Below are 26,292 nucleotides of genomic sequence, written 5' to 3'. Positions count from 1 at the left end.
TCTGAAGGAAAATGAAATCCAGCTACCAAAGTTTGCAAATTTATTGAAGAAGTTCTAAAATAACATAGTATGTATGTCAGCAGCAATGTGTTTCTAACGCAACCAACATTCTTTGTCAGAGTGCTTTATTTTCCCTCATGTGTCAAAACTAAAGGAACACAAAGAGCGCAATAGGGTCTTATCCGGGTTTAATGCTGGAAAAATAATTTAGATTGTACTCACCCTTTTCAAGAGAAATTCAAGCATGTAGGATCAGTAATCTGCTTGCTGCACGTCCAAAGGTCAGCTCTGTGACCGCTTACACATCAGTATTAGGAATAAATTCTTGGACTTTTGTGCGCTGCCAGATGAATTCACCAATCCAATATTTAGGAAAAAAGATTAATTCATTTATTTCCCAAGGGAAATTTAGGGAAATAAATGAATTAATCTTTTTTCCTAAATATTGGATTGGTGAATTCATCTGGCAGCGCACAAAAGTCCAAGAATTTATTCCTAATACTGTTATTTTCCCTCATGGTTTCCTTCACAGGCAGTCCCTTGGAACATTTGACCACTTCTGATACCGGGAACAGCTAATTGATGGAAGTGCTGGGTGTTGCACCCCCACAGATCTAGTATTGATAACCTACCGTAAGGTTGGAGCATCAATAGAAAACTACCAGACAATACCTTTAAATTCAGGCATCTAGAAGAATTATTACCATAAGATGTTCAATGTCTGTTACTTACTTCCAACAAGTCACCATTGAGCCAAACATAATAGAAACTTATTGGCATTGTGCCATAAGTCGCTTTTTCTTTGCATTAATTTATGATAAAATACAACAGGTACATCCATCAAAAACATCAGCAGACCACAGGCAATAAATATCCCGAAGATTGTCCTCAAAGTCCACTCATCAGCCTAGGCATGTTGTCTCAAAAACTATAATAACAAATGTAAGTATTTAAACTTACCAGTTGATCCTAAAAAATATTTTTCTAAAACAGATCCATAAGCACCATGGCTGGATTTCAGGTTGCTGATCACAAATGGTTGTAAAGCCACATTTACATTGTTCATGGGCCAGTGTTCAGCTCTGAGGCTTGCTCCACCATACCACGATACATTTGTCATTGAAAAGCAATCCTAAAATTAAAAAAATATGTATTAGATAAAGGGAACCATTAATAATTATATACCGACTAGGCACAGATGAGGAGTACAGTTCCTCAGATTTATTTTCCGACACATGTTCTTAAAAAAGTCACACTGTGCCACCTTATGTTAGGCACCTTCTCCTCCTTTTGCTTCAGTTTCCTATTCATGGACTTCTGAGGAGCAGCAGGTGTAGATGTTAGAGATCACATGCTCAGGAAACTTTCTCCAGGGTGCCCATTCTTTAACTTATTCTACATTTCTGCATTATCTGGATGATCTCCTGCCAATGTTATAGTGTTTCCCCCATAAGACCCTGATCAGTCTTGGGAGGCAGAACTAAATGGATTCCGACCCAATTGTCCACAAGCTGATGACATGAATAGTGGAGTTACTTACCGTATGTATTTTTCAAGTTGTTACAATTATTGTGTGTTGCGATTAATATTCTGTGGTCAATCATCAATTCCTAATTTGAAATTAATTTAATAAACACCAGCTAATATGGATGACTGGACATTTAGGAGAGCTGTAACCTCCATGAGGAGGAGAGGCATGCTTATGAGTTATGTCAGCAATTTGCTTTTTCAACAGTGGTAGCCATTTGTCAAGATGGAAAAAAAAATTTCCAGTCGTCTTCTCCTTTCACCACGGCTACATTTCTTCTCTACCATGTGTTCATCTCTTTCATTGCTGTAACTTACATGCACCATCTCCTGTAACTCTGCAAAATAATTTGTTTACACTGTCTCTCAATTCCTTGGTTAGGGTGGTGACCTCTTGTACTAAGAACCAAATCTAAATTGGGTGACAGCTTTTAATTTACTTGAGTAATGTTCTGTCACCTGAGAATTCAGATACTATATTTAAATGTATAGAAGAATGGTAGGATCTATCGCATCTATAGTTTGGAAGCTTTGTTTAAAAGCCGAAACACAATCAAAAATATTTCTGAATACTCTTAGATCTATCTAGCCCCGGTAACAGCTGATCGGTGGTGGTGCCGGGTGTCTCACCCCCATTGATCACAAACTGAAGACCTATCCCAAGGAAAGGCCATCAATGCAAAAGTTGTCAAAGTTACATGCGTTTTGTAATGATTTGTCATAGACTGAAACTGAAAAATAACATTCAGATTAGGGGCAGTCTGTGAGGGACCGCATGGAAAAAAGATGGATAGGGAGGTATGGAGTAAAAGGTGGATGAGGAATATGGGTGTGTCAGCCTGTCAGAGAGTGAAAAAATGTAAAAAAAAAAGTCAATGAAGTAGAGGAAGGGAAGTACCCTGTATGACTTGAAGAGTATTGGAGGACAGTCTGGGAAAAATAGGCATAGTGTAAACTATTAAGAACACTGGGTCATGGATCAGACTTTATAAGTAAGTGTTTGAGAGATGAAGCTTCAGGAGCAGTCTGCAATGGAGGAGCGGGCACAGTGTGTTGTCTGTGCGAATTAATGGGCATAGGGGCTGTCTGTGAGGAAGATGTGACATAAGGGAAGGCTCTAAGCAACAGGGACATAGAGGGCTGTTTATGAGGGTGAGGGCAGTATATGAGATCAAGGGAGACATGGAGGACAGTTTATGAGGTGGAGGCAGACATGGAGTTTAGTCTTTGAGGGTGAGGGAGACAAGCATGGCAGTCTATGAGGGTGAGGCAGAAATGGACAGTAGTCTATGAGGGTGAGGAAAACATGCAGGACAGTCTATGAAGGTGAGGGAGACATGCATGACAGTCTATGAGAGTGAGACAGACATGGAGGGTAGTCTGTAAGGGTGAGGCAGACATAGAGGGTACTCTATGAGGGTGAGGTAGACATGGAGAGTAGTCTTTGAGGATGAGGAAGACATGGAGGGTAGTCTATGAAGGTGAGGCAGGAATGCATGACAGTCTTTGAGGGTGAGACAGACATGGAGGGTAGTATATGAGGATGAGGCAGACATGGAGGACAGTTTATGGGGTGGAGGCAGACATGTAGGGTAGTCTTTGAGGGTGAGGGAGACATGGAGGACAGTCTATGAGGGTGAAGGAGACATTGAGGACAGTCTATGCGGGTGAAGGAGACATGCAGGGCAGTCTATGAGAGAAAGGAGGCAAGGGGAGCACTCTGTAAGAGAGTAAGGGAGTGTGGAAGGAAGCCTGACTGAAAGGGGCTTGGGAGCAGTCTATACGTGAAAGGGATGTATGGTGTAATCTGTGAGTGAGAGAGTATGCTGAAAAGGTTATGAGGGAAAAGGGGCATGAAGGGCAGTGAGGGATGGCCTTTAGTGCAATCTGTGAGAGAGAGGGGTCATCAAGGGATGTCTGTGAGAGAGATGGGGCATTTAGTGCAGTCTGAGAGGGAGAGGAGTAATGAAGGGCAGTCAATGAGAGGGGGCCTCCTTTTAACCCCTCTATTCAAGGTTCAACCCAATGGCATGTTGAATTAATTCATCCTGAAAACAGATCCATCCTCGGCATTAATATTGCTGGTCCTCCACCAATACCACATAACTCAAGCTCCTGTGTCGCTCATACACAGCCCATGTCACTGTGGGAGGAACGGCCCCCGTCGAGTGTCCGGGCAAGGAACCAAGGAAGCCGTCATCTGGGTTCCGGGGGAACCTGTTCCCGGGGGACAGAGTTCGAGGACGGACCGTTGTGACAGACAGATGGGCTGGGGAAGGGACCAGTATAAAGGAGGCGGGGAATCCCCGGGACGATGAGTCAGCAGACCGGGACAGAGGCAGCAGGAGACCGTGGGAGCGACTGCAAGTCAGAGCGACCTACCAGTGCCAGGGAAAACGCCGACTGAGGACTCCAGAGGGACGGTGCCAGGGCGATCATCCGAGATTTGCTGCCCCGTTCCAGCCCGTGGCCATTGCGGCCCCAGTTCGACCGCAGCCGCTGCCGCCTCGCATCAGCCCGCGGCTGCGGCCTACCCGCGGTCGCCCGCGGCCGCTGCCATCTCACTCCGGCCCGTTGTGGCGGCCTGTTCCCCGCCACCCGCAGCCGCCCTGCTCTCACTGTGGCTGCGGCAAGTACAGTGCCGCCGCCGGCCACCACTGTCCCGCTCCAGCCTGCAGCAGGGGCCGAGCCTCTGCTGGCCGTGGACTCCCCGTCGCAGCTGTTAGCTGCGCAGGTGGTCTGTAATTCGCCACCCTACATCACTGCCGCTTGCCCCGTCTGGGGACTGCGGCCCATCCGTCCAAGGACTCCGCCGGGGCCTGTGGGGCTCCAGTGTTATCAGCGCGCCGGAGCGCGCAAAGACTTCGCCAAAGCCTCAGCAACTGGGCCCAGCGACTACTACGCCGAAAGACCACCATCCTGAACGGCGAGGGATGTCTGGACGGCTAAGTTAACTATATATTTACTGACCCATAGTCGGCCCTATAGTGACCGGCTATTGCCGGATGTAGTCGTGTTCTACCCGTTTGTGTTTGCTTGTTTTAGAGCCCCTGCGAGGGCAACCCGTGTTACCCCTTTTGCTGAGCAAGCCGTGACTGAGGAAAGTTTCCCTCTAGTAATATAAACATTATTATAGAAAGCACCAAATTGTCTCGCGACTCGTCGCTGCATCCTGCGTACCTGCAATTACCACATTTGGCGTAGTCGGCAGGATGCAGTCTCCAAGCGTGGACAATGAGGGCCCCCGGCCCAGCGTTTCTTTGAGGGCCATGCTAAGCAATCTACCCAGGTTCTCCGGCAGCAATACTATGCTGTGGAATTGGACGGAGCGAATGCGTGGGTTATTCAGGATGCATCTGCTTACCCCTGACCTAGAGGCAGAAGTGGCCCTGATGGCGTTGGACGGGGAAGCCCGGGATACCGTAATGTTAAAGCCCCGGGGGCAGCGAAATACCTTCGTCAGGGTGTTACAGGTCTTAGAAGAGGCCTATAGGGACCCGACCGATGTGGGGGAACTGAGAACCCAGGTGTTTAGACGCATGCAGAAGAGGGGAAACAGTGACCCAGTATATGAATGTTTTGCAGGAACCTTTTTTAGCCATTGAAAGGAAGGATGGTGTCGGTGTGGGGACCGTGGATGTAACATTACGTGACCTGTCAGTGACCAGGTTACGAGACACCCTGACAAGACAGGCTTTGCGAGAGAGGGTGCGAGTGGACCCACATCTGACCTTTTCAGAGATAGGGAAGGAGGCACGAGTTCTGGAGCAGGAGCAAGAGGTGACGGTCCCCGTGGGGATGGCTCGGAGTATCGAAGCATCCGTAAGCGCCCTGAGCGAACCCCACCTGGGTACAAGAGGTGAAGCAAGAGATACAGAGCATTAAGGGTGAATGGGCCGAAGCCAAGAAAGTGGCCACAAGGAGTCGGCCAGGGCCGGGTAAAGGAGGCATGAACCATCGCGGCTCCCACCCAAGTCTGTCCCCACGATCATTTGCCTGTTACGATTGTGGAGAATTGGGACGCTCCGCCCGAGAGTGCCCACGTTCCAGGGTGAACCTTCCCCGCTGGCCAAGAGGAGCAGAGGACCCTGAGCCATGGGGACGCCGCCCGGAGCTGGAGCTCATCACACGAGGTAGAGGAAGTCACGAAGACCTGGTCGCACGGTGCCCAGTGGTATGGGCAGAGATCGAAGGCCGTGCCGTGCGATGCCTAGTAGATACGGGATCGCAAGTTACGACCATGCCAGAGACTTATTTTCGGCAGCACTTTCCGGAAGCAGTGAGACCTCAGTGGGGGACAGTGATAAAGTTGGTAGCCACCAACCAGCTACCAGTTCCTGTCGTCGGAGAAGCCTGGATGCAGATTTTGATAAGCGGCAAATCACTCGGCCGCCGGGGAGTGGTCCTGACCCAGGGAGACGCAAACAGCAAACATCCGGTTATTCTGGGTATGAACATACTACGAGAGTTCAGCAACCTCCTCCTCAATGAACCCACACAAGAGACTCTGAGCCACTGGGGTTCTCGCACGGCCCAAGGGCAGGTCTTCCAGCGGTTGGTGCGTGAGGCGCGAGTGCTCCAGTAGTGCCAGGAGGGTGAGGCGCTGGGCAAGGTCATCGCACCAGCGGACCCCCCGCTCATGCTTCCTCCAGGGCAGACGGTGGTAGCTCTGCCGATCCGTGCCCCGATGCCACTGGAGGATATGGAGGTGCAGGTGGAACCATATTACTCGCAGCGCCTGCACCCTGGCATACTGGTAGCCCGCTCCATGGCCACAGTGCGGGAGGGGACCGTCCTGGTGCGTTGTGTCAACCTGGAAACCAAGATATCGCCCTGAAGCCCCGTTCCGAAATGGCCAAACTAGTGAGGCCTTTGGAGGAGATGCTGCCGGAACCCGTGGTCCAGTTGAAGGTGCAGCCCGGAGATCCTTGGGCAGTAACAGTACGAACCCAACAGAGTGCCGTATCCTCGACCCAGGAGAAAGGTCGAGCCATCCTGGAGAGAATGCGGGCCGAACTTTCCGGCCTAGCGCCAGACCAACTTCTCCAGGGATCCCCAAGGCAGGAGCGGCCCCCATCCAGTAGCGATATCGTCAAATACCACCGCAGCTATACCAGGAAGTGAAGACTCTATTAGCCCAAATGCTCCGGAAGGGGGTCATACGAGAAAGCCAGAGCCCTTGGGCGGCCCCTATTGTCCTGGTTCGGAAAAAAGATGGCACTCTGCGTTTTTGCATGGATTATCGGAAGTTGAACGTCTGCACCATCAAGGATTCGTATCCATTGCTTCGCATAGAAGAGTCTCTGTCCACCCTGGGGAACGCAACATACTTCTCAACCCTAGACCTGGCCAGTGCGTACTGGCAGGTGCCAATGTCAGAGGAAGACAGAGCCAAGACGGCATTCATCCTTCCCATGGGACTGTTCGAGTTCAATCGGATGCCGTTTGGGCTGGCCAACGCCCAGGAACTTTTCAGCGGTTGATGGAGCGGTGTCTAGGAGACCTCAACTTTGAAGCCACGTTGATATACCTGGACGATATTATCATCTATTCCGCCACGTTCGAGGACCACCTGAAGCGGTTGAGGCAGGTGCTTGGCCGGCTGCAGAAGTACGGGTTAAAGGTAAAGCCCCAGAAATTCCACCTGTTCCGCACCCAGAACGAATACCTGGGGCACACTGTCTCGGCAGAGGGCCTTCGACCATCCCTGGAAAAGGTCGCTGCCATCCGGGGGTGGTCTACCCCAGAAACGGTAAAGGACGTGCGGGCCTTCTTGGGGTTGGCCGGCTACTGCCATCTATTCGCGAAGAATTTTGCACGCCGAGCTCGAACCCTGCAAGACCTGCTGAAGGGGGCTCCCGCCAGGGCGAATGGACGGAAGATCCAGTGGCAGCAACCAAAAGAGGATGCGTTTCAAGATCTCAAAGCTGCTCTCTTGGACGCCCCGGTATTGGCGTATGTGGATTTCTCGCTACCGTTCATCCTGCATACCGACGGGAGCCTCCAAGGACTAGGAGCTGTGTTGTCACAGGTGCAGGACGGCCGTGAGAAAGTGATCGCCTACGGTAGCCGGTCGCTGCACGACTCAGAACACAACCCGGACAATTACAGCTCCTTTAAGCTCGAGCTCATCGCGGTAGTGTGGGCAATGACGGAGCGAATCGCAGAGTACCTGGCGGGCTCCGAAGTAGTAGTGCGGACCGATAACAACCCATTAGCCCATTTGGAGAATGCCAAACTGGGGGCCCTAGAGCAGCGGTGGGTGGCTCGGATGGCCAAATTCAAGTATAAGATCATCTACAAACGGGGTGGTGAAAGCGTGCACGCGCTCTTCAGAATCCGACACACCACCCCAGGAAGAAGTCGAGACGACGAATTAGAAGCAGACGAGACGCCGTTCGCCCTCACCACCGCCGCGCCTACAGTCAACACCCAAGAAGTGCCTCATCCGGGGCTCCTAGGAGGGATGCTGGAACAGCCCCATGACAAATGGATTCAGCAGCAACAGGAAGATACAGAAGTTGGACTCCCGCGCCGATGGGTGGCAACCGGTGAATTGTCCACGGGCTCACAGAGACAGGCTTTGACCCAAGATATGTTGCTAATGTTGCGCCAATGGGAAAAACTAATCATCAAAAAGGGACTTTTATATCGAAAAGCCATGTCACGAACCACGTCAGCTACGATATGGCAGGTGATCGTGCCAGGAGCCCATCTCAACCAACTGGCCCGGGAAGCCCATGAGAAGGGGGCTCATTTTGGGGCTCCAAAGACTTTACAATTGTTGCAGCAGATAGCATACCACCCACGCTTGCACTCTGCTGTAGAAGAAGTTTGCCGAACCTGCCGCTCGTGTGAGCTCACTAAACCCCCTGCGCAATGAGCCCCGGTGCAAACTATCGTAGCATCAGCCCCTCTGGAGCTTCTTATGGTGGACTATCTGACCATAGGCCCTGCCTATCAGGGATATGAACATTGTCTCGTTATGGTGGACCATTTTACCAAGTTTGCCGTGGTCACCCCCACTCGAGACTAAACAGCGGAGTCGGCCGCCTATGCGATTTGTAAGAACTTTATTCAAGTGTATGGCTGTCCACAACGAATACATTTGGACCAAGCAGCGTGCTTCCTAGGAAAAGTCATGGAAGAGCTACACCATCTTTACGGTATCGATAAATCGCGGACTATGCCGTACCATCCGCAGGGAAACGGAGCCTGCGAATGATTCAGTCGCACGCTAATCCAAATGCTGTGCACCCTGGAGAGCGACCGCAAGGCCCACTGTCCTGAATATGTCCCCGAGCTGGTGTGGATATATAACAATTGGGTGCATCGAATGACTGGTTACACCCCCTACTCATTGCTGTTTGGCCGGGAAGGCAAAGGAATTACGGAGGTGGAATTAAACCCGGAGGAGCCCCAACCCTGGACCGGGGTATCCTCGTGGGTCCGCAACCACCGTCACCGGCTGCAGTCCCTCCACCGTATCGTCCATACGAAGCTCCAGGATCTAGAACACCAAGGGGGAGCACTGCCCCCACCCATTGACTTTCAGACTGGGGATTGGGTACTCGTACTTGATCAACGTCCCCAAAACAAGTTAGAACCACGGTGGGGGTGAACCCGTACCGAGTGTTGCGCCAAATAAGTCCCGATGGGCCTGTGTATGAAATACAATCTGAAGGAAGCAACGCGCCCCTCTCTCGGGTTGTGCACCGTAACATGTTACGGCCTTGTATGTGTGGCGCCCCTGAGGCTCAGTCGCCACAGAGGTACTGCACCTTCTCCTAAGGTGTAGTGCCCCACCGTCCAGGTAGGGTGGGAACTCCTTTCCACACTTCAACACTCGCACCCCACACACAACTGTGTAGTTCTGCACAACCACATTGCGGCTCAGTGCTTAGAGAGTAGCAGAGCCCCTTTGGTGGTTCCCTGCTTGGAACACTGGATGTGCTGGGAGGTGGGTGGCGTTAAGATACATAAAAGAGTGGGAAAGTGTAGGCTGACAGGTCAGTCTGACAGAAGGTCAGTCGGGTAGGAAGTCGCTCAGACAGGAGTGAGGATCCCTGGAAGGGATGGAGGAAGGAGTGCTGCAGCTGCCTCAGTGATCTGAGCCAGCTGGCATGGGAAAGGAAAAGAAGAAGAAAGACGTATGAACTGAAACCTAAGCTTCCATAAGAGAGAGAAAGACAAGTACGGAACGAAGGAGTAGAGAGAACAGAGAGGAAGTGGGTTGGAAGAGGAACTCTGCCTATAGGTTCTCAGCGCAAGGCCGGGGCCCAATCCCCGAGGTTGTATGGACACTTATGGTTCTGCAGCAGACACCGGTGGAGTAGTTGGCTGTAAATGCACTACTCCCATCTAAGACTTGGGGCACAACAGCAATTGGATAGAGAGCCGGGACTCAGGAAAAGGGAGTCCCCGAAGCAGGCTACAGCTGTCTGCCGTACAAGTAGAGTTCTTGGGAACATCAGACAGAAGGAACTCCAGTGTAACTCAGTACTAGGAGATCTTCACACTTTAAGGCGCTATAGAGGAGTCGTTCAGAAAGAAGGTCTTCCCCGTCGCAGCTGCGGGTCACCCCAGTAGTGGCACGACAATAGACCCGGGTTCCACCAGAACCAACTATGCGACCACCCTCCTCCACCCCAGAAGACTCCACTACACCCGAGCTTCGACGATCTGAGCGGTCAACAGCTGGCAAACCCCCCGAATGTTACGAACAGGACCAGTTCGTATGGCGACAAGGACTGTCGTCCCAAAAAACTAACCCGAGTCTGCGAAAACCCTCACAAGAGGACTGGCGAGCATACAGGGCGGGGGAGTGTGGGAGGAATGGCCCCCATTGAGTGTCCGGGCCGGAACCAAGCGAGCCGTCATCTGGGTTCTGGGGGAAACTGTCCCCGGGGGACAGAGATCGAGGATGGACCGATGTGACCGACAAATGGGCTGGGGGAGGGACTAGTATAAAGGAGGCGGGGAATCCCCGGGACGATGAGTCAGCAGACCGGGACAGAGGCAGCAGGAGACCATGGGAGCGACTGCAAGGTAGAGCGACCTTCCAGTGCAAGGGAAGACGCCGACTGAGGACTCCAGAGGGACAGCGCCAGGGCGATCATCCGAGATTTGCTGCCCCGCTCCAGACCGCGGCCACTGCGGCCCCAGTTCGACCCGCAGCCGCTGCCGCCTCGCCTCAGCCCGCAGCTGCGGCCTACCCGCGGCCACTGCCATCTCGCTCTGGCCCGCAGCTGCGGCCTGTTCCCCGCCACCCGCAGCCGCCCTGCTCTCACCAGTGGCCGCGGCAAGTACAGTGCCACCGGCGGCCACCACTTTCCCGCTCCGGCCTGCAGCAGGAGCCGAGCCTCTGCTGGCCGCGGACTCCCCGTTGCAGCCGTTAGCTGCGCAGGTGGTCTGTGATTCACCACCCTACATCGCTGCCGCTTGCCCCAAACCGGGGACTGCGGCCCATCCATCCAAGGACTCCACCGGGGCCTGCCGGGCTCCAGTGTCATCATTGTGCCGGAGCGCCTCAGCAACAGGGCCCAGCGACTACTATGCCAAAAGACCACCATCCCGAACGGCGAGGGAAGTCTGGATGGCTACGTTGACTATATATTTACGGACCCGTAGTTGGCCATACCGCGGCCCTATAGTGACCGGCTATTGCCGGAAATAGTCGTGTTCTACCCTTTTGTGTTTGCTTGTTTTAGAGCCCCTGTGAGGGCAACCCGTGTTACCCCTTTTGGTGATCCATCCGTGACTGAGGAAAGTTTCCCTCTAGTCTCATAAACATTATTAGGAAAAGCACCAAATTGTCTTGCGACTCGTCACTGCATCCTGTGTACCTGCAATTACCACATCACCATCAGGTACTGGGACCTGGGACCTAATACTGTTTAACAAGCATGTAGGTGAATGAGACATATGATGAGAAATGCATGCTTATTTTGGTTCCTGAAATAAAAAAAGTCTAGTTTCTCTTTAGAAACAACTCCACAATACAAATGACTTGGTCTAAGCTGCAATACTGGACACTGATCAATGACGAAAGTTGAGCTGTTCTTGGGAATATATAAGACATTTTTTTTCTTTTTCCAGAGTCCATCTTTAAGGGCAATTGTAGACGTGTGTGAGGCTTAATGCTCATCGATAGAATTGCATTGTGGCGAGGAAATGGGTCTAATCACATTACACTGACTGACCGTGGGGTTGCAGCATTGTCCCATTCATGGTGACACTATCTGCTAATGGCATGCCTGTGTAGGACACTGTTTATCTGGAAGCTCTGCAGGTGTAACTTATACTGGTAAAGGACTTAACATCCATTCAATGAATATCACCACATGAGACAGGACAAGGCACTAAAAGACAGAGAGGCATGACTGGACAATTCTGATGTTTTGTGCTACTTCTTTCTTTCAAGCAATGAGGACTGTTCTTACACGGAGCAGCTTGCCAGTTCCTGTCAGCAGACAAGCAGCTGAATGGCTGGTGCATGGGACTGCTGTGCCGTTATAAGTCAGCAGATAAAATTAGGTCACAATTGGATGAAAATACCAATCCAGCAAATACCAAGAACCTTTACTGTATCATGTCCTTTTCTCGCATCAACCATAGATTGGAAAGTTGTGTTTTACATGAGCCATCAAATTGACGTTTTGGGACTTGGCTTTTGACATGTTCTTCAACAATTCTCCCAGGATCCATGCAATGCATATGATAAACCTGTAGGATTAGTACTGTAATCTTGTTTTAAAGACAAATTGTTTATTATAATTAGGATATAGAAGATCAACATCAACCCTTTATTGGAGCTTCTGATACCCCTGGTCCACAACAACGTAGGAGTATTTTTAATCTGCAAAAAAAAAAAATAGCGCTCTCTTTAAGCAGCTTATCTTAATGATAGATGGAATATTTCTTTCCTGTGTTTGCATGATTTGGTCAGTGTATTTACTATTTTTTGGTAGCTGTTTGTACCAGTTGGTTGCTGTGTGCCCTAATTGTTTGGTTGGTCTTTGCATTACATATTTGCCATCTATGTCAAAATTGCATTACCTTTTATAAAGGTGCTAGCATTTTCAAAAACAGCCCAGAACCTGGTGGTCCTTTTAATTCATTTGTGCTTTTGGGGTGTTTCATAACAACTACAGATAGTTTGCTGTTTATCATTAAATAAGCCTCCTCCTTCTCTTCCTCCTCCCATCAAAGTTTATGTCCTCATAATATATTGCAATTATCATATTATATAGCACTGTGTGCTTACAATTGCTCATTTTGCCTTTCGACCCAAATAATTCTTCTCTTTTCTCTGTTCTATGTAGAAACAGGAAGTCTCTTGTCCCTGCATTTATCATTCCCCTCTTTAACTCCTGACCCAGAGGCTCCCTCTTCCCCCCTCTGCCAGTGACATTTGCAGTGACTCGTGACTCATACAGGAAAAATTGACCTTCTGTTTCTAAAGAGAGCTTAGAAGGATTCAGCTAGTCAGTTTTTAATCATGTGATGTCATAGACCTAATGGAAAAGAGAAGAATTAGCTTGGAGAAAGGTAAAATAAGCAATTGTAGTACACTTATCATATATGTTGATTGCAATACATTAAGATGACAAAAACTTTGATGGGAGTACTCCTTTAAATGTAATTTATGTTTGGCTTGTTCCTGATTGTCTCATTGCCACTCATCACAGGGCTGTCAGCTGTTCACTAAACTGCTCCATGATATGAAGAGATTACTTGCAGGAATTTTGTAGTTTAATACCGTAACACTCAATGATAGATCTACAGCAAAAAAAAGGAAAACTATTTTGAAATCCAGAATTTGGTAAACGGCATCTGTAACCTATTGGCCTCATTACTAATCCTATATATCAATTAACATTTTTTTTTCTAATTCCCAAGAGAAGATTAGCGAGGTTTAGCAATTCACATGACTTCTTAATTGTGAAAATCATATTACTAAACCAAAGCACTGTTGTTCCCATAGATGATCCTGGAGACACAACAACGTGATTGTGGAGGATTGGTGACCTGTTGGAACATTGCATATATGGAATTGCACAACATTTGCAGCATAAATAATATTTCTATTTTATTTGAATAATCTCTTTATCAGAGGTAGAGATGACAATATAAAGGTGGGAAGTATATTGCTACCAGCCAGGGAAGGTAAACTGCTCCAATGTAGAGGTGAGCCGATCGCTTCTCCTAACCCCAGTTGATGGTCAAGGTCAGTGCTCTCTGGCCTTTGACAGTGCCTGGGGAAATTTCCTGAGCTTTCAGGTTCACCAGAGAAGCATTTGATTCACTGACCAGGCGTGACATCTCCTGAGTGGTGTGTACCACATAAGTGACATCTTTCCAGTCCAGCTAATCATAAATCGAGGCTGAGATCTTCAAGAATAAGAAAATTTGGACAGATTCTGTCCATGGCCAGAAAGCACTGACCTGGAATGTGGACAAGGGTTGCCAGAAGTGATCTGCTTACCTCTACTTCAAAGTAATCAGACTATAGCAGAACTGGTTTTACCAATACATATCTAGTGGCACTAGGGGGAACTGTTACCTACTGAACTAGGAAATAATGCATGAATACACTGAAAAACTTTACTCATATATAAAAAATGGATGTCTTAAATAGGCATTCTGAATGTTGTGGGGATGAAAAAACGACCACCCGTAGCCATTTGTGACCTTAAAGACGATCTAAATAACAAAAGACTGACAGTCACTTCCAAACAGAAAACTGGTGTGTACAGGTGCAAACTAAGAGTAGCTATGTCTATAAATAACCAAAAAATAAAGTTGCACTCTGTATCACTATAGCATATAAACATGAAATATAGGAAATATGAATTGCATTACTGCTCTATATAATAGGAAAAACTGGAGATACTTAGCACATAATTTGGCCAATTCATGCATGTCCAGCAGCCAACGACAAGGCGATCTCCTGTTGCTGGGAACCTATCCTAATGTGAATCCTCTCCTAAGCCTGCATTTATATGGGTAGGTAGGATCCTGCTGTAATTAAAACTGCCACGGGCTGAATGGTAGAGTGCTCAGTCAGAGAGCATATATATAAATAACCAAATAAGAGAAGACTGGAAAGACAAAAAGCGCAAATTGGGTCTTATCTGGGTATAAAATGCCAAAAGAATTGTCTAATGGTGCTCACCTGGTCGGGTTGTGTGCACACAACCACAGATAATGCTTGGGCTGCTGCAGACCCACAAAAAGATGAAAGTGCAAGTAATGGAGAAACGATTGGGTTAAATCTGCACTGCCATGTTGAAAAGATGAAGGATGCCAATCCAAGTGTAGGAGGTTTATTTGTCAACGCGTTTCGAAGTATACATATTTCTTCTTCAGGACAACCACAATGTTTTTTTCTTATTTTTGAATCTGTCACAAATCCAAAAATTGGTCAGTTTTTCCTAGCATTTTATTCCTGCTGCCATCCTAGGTATTCTTGTTTTTTTCTTTAAAAAAATCCACCATACGTATGGCATGCTTAATTTAGTGCGTCAAATATGCTAGTTTTTATGGTAATTTTGAATGGTTTATTATTAAGGGGGCGTTGCTGACATAGTAACTCTGCAGAGTAAGCTTAAGACATGATACAGCAAACTCCTGTGTGAGCCACACCCCTATAGTAATAACTTTCCAGCTAAAATAAAAAACTTACCATATTGGATGCGCTAAAGGACAAGGTCCATATATTTGGAACCGTAAGGGAGATTAAGAAAAATACTCATGGGAGCAGAAAGAGTGAAATAGGATAAAGGGGTTGCACGGCTAAAAAAAAAATGTAAATGTGTTTAAAATGGCAATATAAGCTTATTAATATACTTTAATTAACAACGTTGTTCCAATCTCCTGATATCAGCATGGTTTGTGAGGCTGGGCAGATTCACTTCAAGAACTGTTAGAAACAGGAGAGCGGTTCCTGGTTGGCACATGACCATTGTGAGTTCACAGGGCTGCATGACTGGTTTACGTCAATAGCTAAGCCGGTTGCCTTTTCTTTTGGCATTGGCTATATCAGCACATAGGCAAGGTGTTTTTTGCTATTTTACTTTATAATTTACAGCCGGTGTTCGGCTTAAAAAAAAAAATTCTGGCTGCTGTGTACATACACAGCAGCCAGAATTTTTTTTTTTTAAGCCGAACACCGGCTGTAAATTATAGAGATAAAAGCATCTGATCTTACCTAGTGAGTTTGTGAACTATTAAAAATCTAACATATCGTCCTGGTTCAAGAACCACAAGATTACTAGAAAATAACTATGAGTTTGCCATATACTTTTGTTTTACATAATCTCCACTGGTGAATTACTGTGAGTGAAAATTGTTTTGAACGAAGTCTACACAACCTGAAAAGTCATGGCATGGATCACGGATCCTGGCACTTGACAAAGAGCTTTAGCTCCCTTGTAGGGGGTTCAAATAACAGACTCCTATTGATTTTCTAACATCTTTTGTATGAAGACAAGTTTATTGCGAAATACCATTTGTACATATCTGTACAAAATCAGGCAGTCAATGGTACTCATACTTTGAAGTAGCTTTTCTGAATAAGCTGCTATGGGTGTAGATGAAGATTGCCACCATACCTGGTCATTAGAAGACTTATTTCCTGGGTTTTCACCAGTTTTCTGTTCTGCTGACTGTATATATTAATTTGCAATCCACTCTGCGCTGGTGGGTGAAGACTAGCAGCTATGATGTTTCCCATACAGAACACAGTGATCTATTCCTGATCTTTATTCCTTTTTTAGCACACGGAGACAAACAAAAAGAGCATGGAGGAGATTATAAAGCAGTAGTGATGAGTGTAGATTTGAATCCAGCTCTTGTGTGTGACTTGTTAGAAAGCTCAGTTCGCTCTTTTTATCTCTTTTTCTGTCATAAATTAAATTTGATGAATTTACCAGGCATTCTTTGCCCTTCGCTGAGCTGCCTGGAACTGGCATAAAAATGGAAAAAGTTGTAAAGTTTTGTGGAAACTTTAAGTTGTCTAGAAATTTGACATAATTTCATGGTGTTTCACACCAGAAAACTGTCCAAAACACCTTGATAAACGGGTCCCAAAGTGCCTTATAGTGACATCAGGAATTTTTGTATACATAAATAAGGTATACAATCCACGGTGAAAAAAAAATAAGAGTCATGACTATATAAGGAGAAGAACCCGGCTGCGGGTACCTGTGCCGAGCCGGGTCCGGAACTGTTAAGGCTGCCTCCCCTGTTGCCTTGGGGAAAAAATGAGGAGCCGGACCAACCTCATGACCTGGGGAGGTGGGGTTACAAAAAAGAAAAGTGCAGCAGGCAGTTTGGCGCCAACCCATAGCAGCGAACAGTCCGGTGAGCAGCGCGCTCCGTCCCCCGAGTACTGGTGCCGCGACAGGCTGCATTGGTTCGGCCCCACCATCTGCAGAGGGACCACTGTGCTGAAAGGTGTCGTGCGCTCAGTGACTGAGTACCGCGCACATGCAAAGGAGGGAGAGCCGGGTACCAGACAGACTCTTGCGGCCTTCTCTGCCACTTGCTCCACAACCGTTCCCGTTGGACTCCAAAGGTGCTGCAGGCTTGCTCTGGCCGCAGGTGTTTATGGACTAGGGGCTCAGCGGAAGGTACCGGAGACCGACCGATGCCACCAGAAGACGGACCAACATGTAAATGACCCCATCTGAGGACATCACCTTCCGGGATCATCTCCTACAGAGAATCATACAGGACACGATAAGTTCTTTCTTTGGACTACTGTTATTTTACAGTTATTATTCCTACCATTCACCCTTTAATAGAACAGGGTTTTCACTCCTCGCAGGGAGGTAAATGGTTAAATTGTTACCTTTTGTTAACCCTTGCTCTGCCTCCTGCCTGTCACTGCATCTCGCAACCTGCTTACAACTAAGTGGTCGTTCCACCCTAAAGTGTGTCATCATCAAGATTCTCCAAGGATTATACTCGGAAATTATTAAAAAAGTGACAAAACACTAAACCATAGACTTCTCATAAATTATACTAAGATCTGCTGCTCACTTTACTGTTACCAGTCAGCAAATATGCAGTCCTTCTTGTGTCTGATCCGCACACGATGAAGATGATTAATGATTTGGATAAAGCCAAAAATATAATTAAACTAACATATTACATTCCACTATCTGTGTTTGCTTTCATGATTCCATTAAACCAGGCTAAGAGTTGACAAAAATGTTAAACCAATAGACTTAGAAAAGAAAAACACAACAAGGATCTACATCACATATGAAAAATAGTCAGGTGGCTTAGATATGTAGCTAGGGGACGTGGGCTCCCTGTACTGGGGGTTTATTTGGGTCTACAAAAAAAAATCTGTGGCCAGGTGTAAGTTGAAAGCAGGATAGTATTGGAATATACTGAAATGTGTAGAGGCTTGGATGAAGATATAGTACTGAGAATGCAATATCTTTTATTCCTTGGTGCCATTTTTGTGACCTCCATGTACCTAAACCTTTTATTTTGACCTTCATGGTATGTGCATACGTTGAGTATTTGGATGCAGAAATTTGTGCACCATTTCTACATATCTTGGCAAGAAAAACACAGCTTGCACTCTTTTACGTGTTTTTTCATGCATTTTTAACTTGTGTTTTTCTAGCATTTTTGCACCGCAATGAATGATTGCACCCTGTGGAGCTTATTGGACTGCTTTTTATGGTTAAATAAATACATAAATTAAAAAAATGACTTTGGGTCCCCCCCCATATTTTGTAACCAGCAAAGGTAAAGCAGACAACATTTTTTAAAATTATGGGGTTAGTAATGGAGGTTCTGATAGACACCTCCCCATTACTAACACTAGGGCTTGATGCCAGCTATGTTTTTGGACAATTCACAGCTGACATTAACTCCAAACCCCATTACCCTGATTGCCACCTGTGCATCGGGAAAAGCCAAGGCTTAAGTGATGCAGGAAGGGTGCAATAACCGAGGACCTTCCCAGTTTGATAATAGAAGTCCACAGCTGTCTACTTTAACTCTGCTGGTTATCAAAAATAAAGGGGGCCCACATGTCATTTGTTTCATTTATTTATGTAATCATAAAAAGCTGTCCTATAAGTTCCACGGGGTAGCAGTGCAGTTTTGGCACCAACCTGGGGCAGCACGCAGTGAGGTGAGAGGCGCGCTCTGTTCTCCCACACGAGTACCAGCGCTGTGGCAGCCCCCGTCGTCTGCAAAGGGACCGCTGCAGAGAGAGAAGCTGGGCATGCTGCAGCAGGTCATAGAGAGGCATGCTCCGTCCTGGGAGCACCAGCATCGCGCAGGCCAGCGTCCACCGTCTCCTACCGCCAACAGCGGGGACCAGAGAGAGAGGCGTGCAGTGTGTGCCCAGTGACTACCAGAGAGTAAGGTGCTGTGAGTACAGTGCACATGCCACATAAGAGTGACCGGGTACGGGACAGACACTAGTGCCCTGATTTTGCTAGTTTATATTTGCTGAGCTATGTTGGGCTCGTACAGGACTGTGGCCCGCACCCTTGTTAGCCACTGTGGCATATAGACTAGGGGCTCAGCGGAAGGTACCGGAGACTGACCGCTGCCGCCAGGAGACAGGGCATTGTTGTCTACAGGATCCTATGGGAAAAAGACACCGTGCCAGATCTTGTTGGCGCTACTGACTTTCAAGCAGAAACTAAAGTCTGAAGAGCTACTGACTTTCTAGCTGGATTCAAAAGAACTGCCGTTACTTTGTTCATTATCTCTGCATATCCTTTGCAATTGAACTGTTTAGTCCTGCGGTTAACCATTCATCTCCCTGCGAGGAGTAAATCCCCTGTTTAATTAAAACTGTTAAAATTGTTAACCCTTGCTCTGCCTCCTGTCCTTCACTGCATCTCGCAACCTGCTCACATATATATGAAAACAAAAGAAAGTGAGCAGGGTGTGTGCAAATAATGCTCCAAGGTGTGACAGCATGGGAGTCTTACAAAGGACTAAACCAGTGCAGACAAATGAGCAGACAAAGGTGCAAAATCAAATGACAACCACATGTAACCATTATAATATGTTTAATAATCCTGTAAACAATACAGGATAATAGCTACCATATTAGTGTGCCGCAGAGACTTCCAGGGGGCATTTGACTCTCATATTTGCCTAAGGCCTAATAGGTTATCGATATCTATCTCTATAGCATTCACTGCAGTCTTAAAATGTATGCGAAAAATCCCAAGCCAAAATGCTGGAAAAATGCAGTAAATCCACAATTATTTTTAAACCTGCGTTTTTATACCATTTTTTACTGACTTCATTGAAGTTAATGGGTACAAAAATGCTGAAAGAATTGACGTGCTACAGATATGAATCTGCACCAAATCTGCTAGTCACAAATAAGCAACTGAAACGCCCCCCAGGGTCGGGGGTACTCGGTACCGGGCCGGTCAGGCTCTTTTACAGGGGAAGTGTGTCACGGTGGTGCTAGTGACCTGGTCCGTGGCCCTGGGAGTCCAGATGTAGATGATGGAAGTGCAGATGAAGAGGAAGACGGTATGATAGTTGTAGGGGAAAAGGGGATTCGTGACGCCACCTGTGGTATTCGGCAATGCAGTTGTTAAGCCGACGCTGCTCTGCAGATTCTCTGGGACGGTGTTAGGGCAGCGGGGATGGTAAAGCTCTCCACAGGTAGAGCTCTGTGCCAGGGCAGATGAGCCGGTGATGGGGATGGTGAATGCGGTGTACGGCAGGCAAGATGTAAATGACGCAAAGGACACAGTTGGGTGCAATTTCAGGGTCTTTACTCACAATTCCTGCATGCGGTAGCCCACTTAGTACTGTGTCCTCCGGGTGAGGGGTCCAGCCAACTCCCAGGTAGGTCAGGAACACCTTTTCAGGATTCCTCTTTATGTTCTCCTTTCTTGGCCATCTCTCTGCGCTGATCTCTCCCTTTTTTCCGGCTCTGCGCCTTCATAAGCAGTGTTCCCAATCCAGCAGCCTCGGACCTTGCCGAGCGACAAGGGTCAGGCCCCGGGGTCCTTTATCTCTGCGGCTGCCTTTTTAAGGAATGCTTGTGGATTTGGCTGTCGCACTAAAGTCACTACAGCCTCCAGCTTTCTATCTGAGCCTTGTAGTTCTCCACTAGATCAGGGGCCGGCTCCCTTTCTGCAGCCTGGTCCTTCCTTTCCAGGATACGGGCCTCACGGTTGGCTTTCGCGCTATCCGCGTCCCTAGGACCCCTTCCTTTCTCCTGGGAGCTTCTTCTTATTAGCGGTGTCTCTCTTTCTCTAACTCTCCTCAAGTCAGTCCTACTCCTCCGCTGTCCTGTCACCAACCATAACCCATAAACCAGCACATAACATAAGGAATAGCCTTTAGCTCAGGCGAAAGTAAGTATAAGTGTCCATTGTTTCAGGCTCAGTCCTGGAGCCTCAGCAAACACAGGAGGCTTATCCCTCATAACATACAGCCAATATACATAGGCCTCACCAGGTCAGCAGCCTCAGCACTTGGTCTTCAGGAAGTTAGCACACCTTCCTCCACTTAGGCCTACCGGGACCTTCCACATGGCCCAATCAGATCCATGCGCTCTCTCTCATGTGACCGGACCTCAGGTACCTTATATGGTCCATAACCACACCCACAGGTGATCACATGGCTATGACCTCACTAAAGGTCCTATTACACACAGCCACACATATACTTTATTATGACACTCTTAAACACACCCCTGTGTGGGTTTATAGGTAACCAGGCCTGCCCATCTCTCTAATTACCTGGAGACTTCTCCCTTATACATTGAAGCAACACCTGAGCAATATCATTGCTGAACAACACATAAGTCTCCATCCCAAAGCCACCCTCTTTGGGATACATAACAGCCATTTCGTATTCTGCCATTCATCCTTTCTCCTGGGACATCCACACAGCGCCCCCTAGCGGACTCAGTGGTTACTACACCACAGTGGGATTCCACACCTCTGGATGAGGTGCAGTACCTCTGTGGCAACTGGACCCTCAGGGGTGCCACATTACGTGTGCATGACACTTCAGGATTCTCATTCACTTTGACGCCATCAGGATGCCCTTCAGGTTTTTGTGACCAATTTGCTCCTCAAAATCACAACGTGTGCACACAGTCTTAGGCAGGTCATTCCCATACTCTCAGCATTATTAGCATGGAAGGCCCAGTATGAGAATAGTCTTTGAAAATAACAAGACAAAGTCAAGACTAATACTTTCATGACATTTCCCATGTCACCGTTAGTTGCCCTCGATATGTCACGAAATAGTAATCACATCAATCCAATTATAGGATTTTTTCAAGGTCCTGTAATTGGGGCAAGTAAACTTCACATCCTTCATAAGTATACAGCGGAGAGGAGTCTGGTTTCACCAGGTGCAGAAATTTCATCTTCAATATCATATATTTCCATTGCTGCAGCTAAATTCTCTTACTAGTGATTTACAATATGAGTGACTCTTCTCCAGGAGGATAAGTACTAAGGTACAGAGGAGGCAGTTGTATCTGTCACATTAAGCCTATGGTGGCCCAAGAAAAAAGTTTTTTTTAAAGGGACCAATAAGAAAGCGAAGTATGATATTTCAGACCATGTTATAAATTTAGCATTTTGTCCAGAAATGTAAAGTTACACCTCTCCTTTTCTGTTGTAATTAGCAAATAATATGTTTCTAAAAATGAAAAGAACTGAAAACTTTATGCAACTTGTTTTCTACTTTTAATGAATGTGATCTAAACAACTATCAGTATCTACACATTTGTATGGTGGATATTTGAACTGGATTTAAAAGGGTTTCCGGCCTTAGGGCCCCGTCACACATAGCGACGCACCAGCGATCCCGACAACGATATGACCTTATCAGGATCGCTGGTGTGTCGCTACATGATCGCTGGTGAGCTGCCAAACAGCCAGCTTCACCAGCGATCAGCACCAGCAACACACGGGTAACAAGCGACGCACGTCGCTTAGTTGCCCGCTGTGTATGTTAGAAACCAGCGCGCTGGTGCAGGGAGCTGGTAACCAAGGTACGCATGAGGTTTCTAAGCGCCGCGCGGCGCTTAGAAACCCGATGTTTACCTTGGTTACCAGCTCCAGCATCGCTGATCGCTGGTCTCCCACCTGCCACACGCAGCGATGCGTGCTGGCCAGCGGGAGACCAGCGATCAAAAAAATGTCCAGGCCATTCCAGGACGATCAGCGATACCCGGCAGGGGGGCTGGTCGCTGATAAGTGTCACACACAGCGATCTCGCTGGTGAGATTGCTGTTGCGTCACAAAACTTGTGACTCAGCAGCGATCTCGCTAGTGAGATCACTGTGTGTGACAGGGGCTTTATGGTACAATTCCTCAGTCATTGTGTGGGGCTGCAGACTTGTGAATCCTCGCATCTCGTGCTCTGCACACTATAGAATACTCCTGTGCCGGCGCTGGGAGCTGGCGGTCAAGTCTGCATGTGACCACATGTGCAAATCACAAAGTCACAAATCAAGCTCCATTTGCTCCCAGCACAGGAGTCAGAGAATCCTCACAGTGTGCAGTCCAAGCGATGTGATGATTCACAAGTCAGCAGTCACATAGTGTGACTGCAGACTTGTACCCTAAGAGCGGACACCCTCTTTAAAAGCCCTTTATTTGGTGGATACACCAAGAGAAGCTTCCAGAATGAAACTACATGAATACCTTAAAAAAAGTTATACGACAAGGAGATATTTTTGTTATTTAGGTATGGATGGCTTTAAAGCAAAAAACAGAGGCATACTCACCTTACAGCACCCCCAAGGATACGGCACATGCTGCTCCGGAGATCTGTGCTAGCTCCGGAAGAGATGGCAACAATACTGCTGCAGCCTGCGATTGGCTGGAGACTGGAAGAGCAATTTATCAGAGGAACATCTGATGACATGCTTTTCTAGTAACTCCACCGCTGCAGCCAATCACAGGCTTCAATGGTCTTTTTTATTTCCAAATGGAGCAAATATCACTTCCGGAGCCGGTGCAGACCTTCAGAGTGCAAGATCCACAGGTGTGCAGGAACGTGGGCATGCATTTATTATTTTATAATCACCCAAGGCTAAATATATATAAGTGCTTCTCACAAAATTAGAATATCATCAAAAAGTTCATTTATTTCAGTTCTTCAATACAAAAAGGGAAACTCATATATTATATAGAGTCAGTAGAAACAGAGTGATCTATTTCATGTGTTTAATTCTATTAAGTTGAAGTATATACATATATATATATATATATATATATATATATATATATATATATATATATTATTGCTTTCACCTCTGCAACTTTTTATTATTCTATTTAAAGCATTAAACATCTGAATAAGTCACCACAAACGAACGGAACATGAGACGTGTTCTAGCTTTCTAATACACTCTCGTGGAATGCAGGTCCCTCAAGTCAGACATCTGTCTTCTGACAGCTTGATTAACAATTCTTTTAACTTTTCTCTTTACAAATATTTTGCTGTCCCTCATTTGCATGAAAATCTCACGGTAGGTACAACTACACGTGTCTGGCACACAACTCAACACATCTGTACTGTCATTTATACTTTTATAGGAAGCAGAAAAAAACTAAATAAGTGCACTACTGGCGGCGTCACGAAAAGGACACCAACAGCGCTTGATGGATCTTTTTGACAGTAACAGGGTTTGTAGAGTTTCCATCATGCTGTGTGTCATCTTAACAGAGCAAAATAATATACTAAGCTATATATTCTGGATATTTTAACAGAGCCTGAGATTGATGGGCCGTCACAGGTGTGAATTTAGCCTAACGACACTTTATAGAAGTTCTGCCATGTCATCAAAATACATGGTACGTATACATAGATCCTTAAGGATTTGTCTCCCCTTCCCGTAAATAATACATGTGTTAAACACATCTTTTCACTTGGCAACCAAATCTAAACAAAGATATATTAAAATTCCAGTTCATATTTGCGCTGTAGTCATTTTTACATCCCTATGGCGGTGTCCTTAAATTGCCACCTGGCATGATTCATGCACACTGTCTAGAAAGAAAATCATGGACTGGCACCATCCCGGAAAAAAAGGGACTAAACTTTCAGGTAAGATTGTTTCCTTTTCTTTGGATTTTGTAGACATAAGCATTGATTAGTTCTCATTTAATAAACATACCTTTAGCTTCACATCACAGTGTATCGGGGTCCAGGTAATATTGTAGCACTCAGTGCCAGCTGAGAATTTTCGATCTAGTGTGATCTTAAGATCTGTTATAGAATCCCAAGTATAACAAAAGTCGGTCTTATTCAGCCAGCATAAGTTTTTAACAAAATTTTGCTCCATGTCGGGGAAATTTCCTACATCTATCTCCACATAAGTCTTGTCCTCACTCAGTGTCTGTAGTATCAGAGTGTGAGTATTCCTCTCCCATATCAGCCCGCTGACTGCTCCTTTCAGGATCCAGTTTTTGTTAGGTTGGTCCATCACCTGCCAATAGATAATGCCGATCGTCATAATGAAGAATATCGCAACCCCGATACAGGCGACAGCTCCTTTCCAAGTTTCGTTCATTTCCTTGAGTCCAACATCCCAGTTAACATCAGGGATAGGGCTGGAGCTCCTTGTACGTGTGTGAGGCATTGCAATCAATAGCAAACTGGTTGTAATATCGCTCCTCCAATAAAATCTGTTTCTTCTTTATAAGAAAAGGACATCAAACATTATGTCGGATAAAGCATTTTCATATGGGAAGTTTGAAAAGCCATCTCCAGCCTAACACATGTTGTAATAAGTAATGGGAAGTTATTCTAGTCTAGTTGTACTCTGTACTCTCAGCGGAAGAGGAGAGTCTTGAAATAGCTACAACTGGCACTAAAAGGAATCAGCTCAGAGCCGTCCCCCTGACAGATTTGTCTCAGGTGCTTGAGCAATGACGTCTACAGCATGTGGACTGCACCTAATCAATTACACCACTTGTCGTCCTAAAAAGCTTCCTTCATGTTTCAAAAAAACTAAACTTACCATACATAGTACCCAGTACAGGTACTTCATTATTTATTTATTTGCATCCATTGTGTGTTAGAATTTTTTACTTTTGTAAACAATGGGAGTCTGCAAAATTGTCAAGCATGGGGCATGCTACATTTGACCGGTTAGCTATGTTGAGGCAGAACTGTTAGATTTCACAACACAAACAGTATACATTATTATATAGATCTCCTAGCCCTAGTGAAGGTGGTGTACTTACTTTCAAAATCCTTGTCAGAATGACTATACAATCCTAAACCAAAAATGAGCATTTTATGAGTACAGCTAGCGTTAGAATTAAAAATCTGAACTGCAGTATCCGGCAACTGCTGCTACACAGTGAGCAGAGTTGTGCTGCTAGCTACGGTCAATTTTTATATCAGGCAGAGCTAAGTGGAGCACCCCCACAAGGCCTTAGGTTACTCGGTACCGGGCCGGTCAAGTTCTTTAAAGAGGACGTGTCACGGAGGTAGTGACCCGGTCCGTGGCCCTGGGTGTCCAGTAAAGATGGATGTTTAATGGAGGGGAGATTATGGTAAAATGGTAGGGAATTGGGGAGTTTGTCGTGATGTCATCTGTTGTTTCCAGTCTGAGGTAACCAGCACTGCAAAGCAGATCCTGCGGGACTGATGATGATGCAGCCAAGGTGTCATAGCTCTCCACAGGCAGAGCTTTTGTTCCGGGGCAGAAAAGGTGTTATCAGTTGAGCCGGTGACGGTGATAGTGAATGCAGTGAATGACAGGTGAGACGT

At 46.7% G+C, this 26,292-nt stretch overlaps 1 protein-coding gene across 1 annotated transcript in view; it reads right to left on the bottom strand.

Moving 5' to 3' along the window:
• Positions 1 to 25,153, bottom strand: part of LOC141088043 (SITS-binding protein-like) — a 141,525-nt gene extending 116,372 nt beyond the window's left edge. The window contains exons 1-2 of the mRNA XM_073573901.1: positions 24,689 to 25,153; positions 961 to 1,132 (exon numbers count right to left, since the gene is read on the bottom strand). Coding sequence (XP_073430002.1) covers positions 961 to 1,132; positions 24,689 to 25,153 — 637 coding nt within the window. The remainder of the gene's footprint in view (positions 1 to 960; positions 1,133 to 24,688) is intronic.
• Between the last annotated feature and the right edge of the window lie 1,139 nt (positions 25,154 to 26,292).

The sequence above is a fragment of the Dendrobates tinctorius genome, unplaced genomic scaffold (assembly GCF_039654945.1).
Source record: "Dendrobates tinctorius isolate UK_male_01 unplaced genomic scaffold, ASM3965494v1 ptg000037l, whole genome shotgun sequence".
Taxonomy (NCBI): Eukaryota; Metazoa; Chordata; class Amphibia; order Anura; family Dendrobatidae; genus Dendrobates; species Dendrobates tinctorius.
This window is presented reverse-complemented; position numbering and strand designations above follow the sequence as displayed.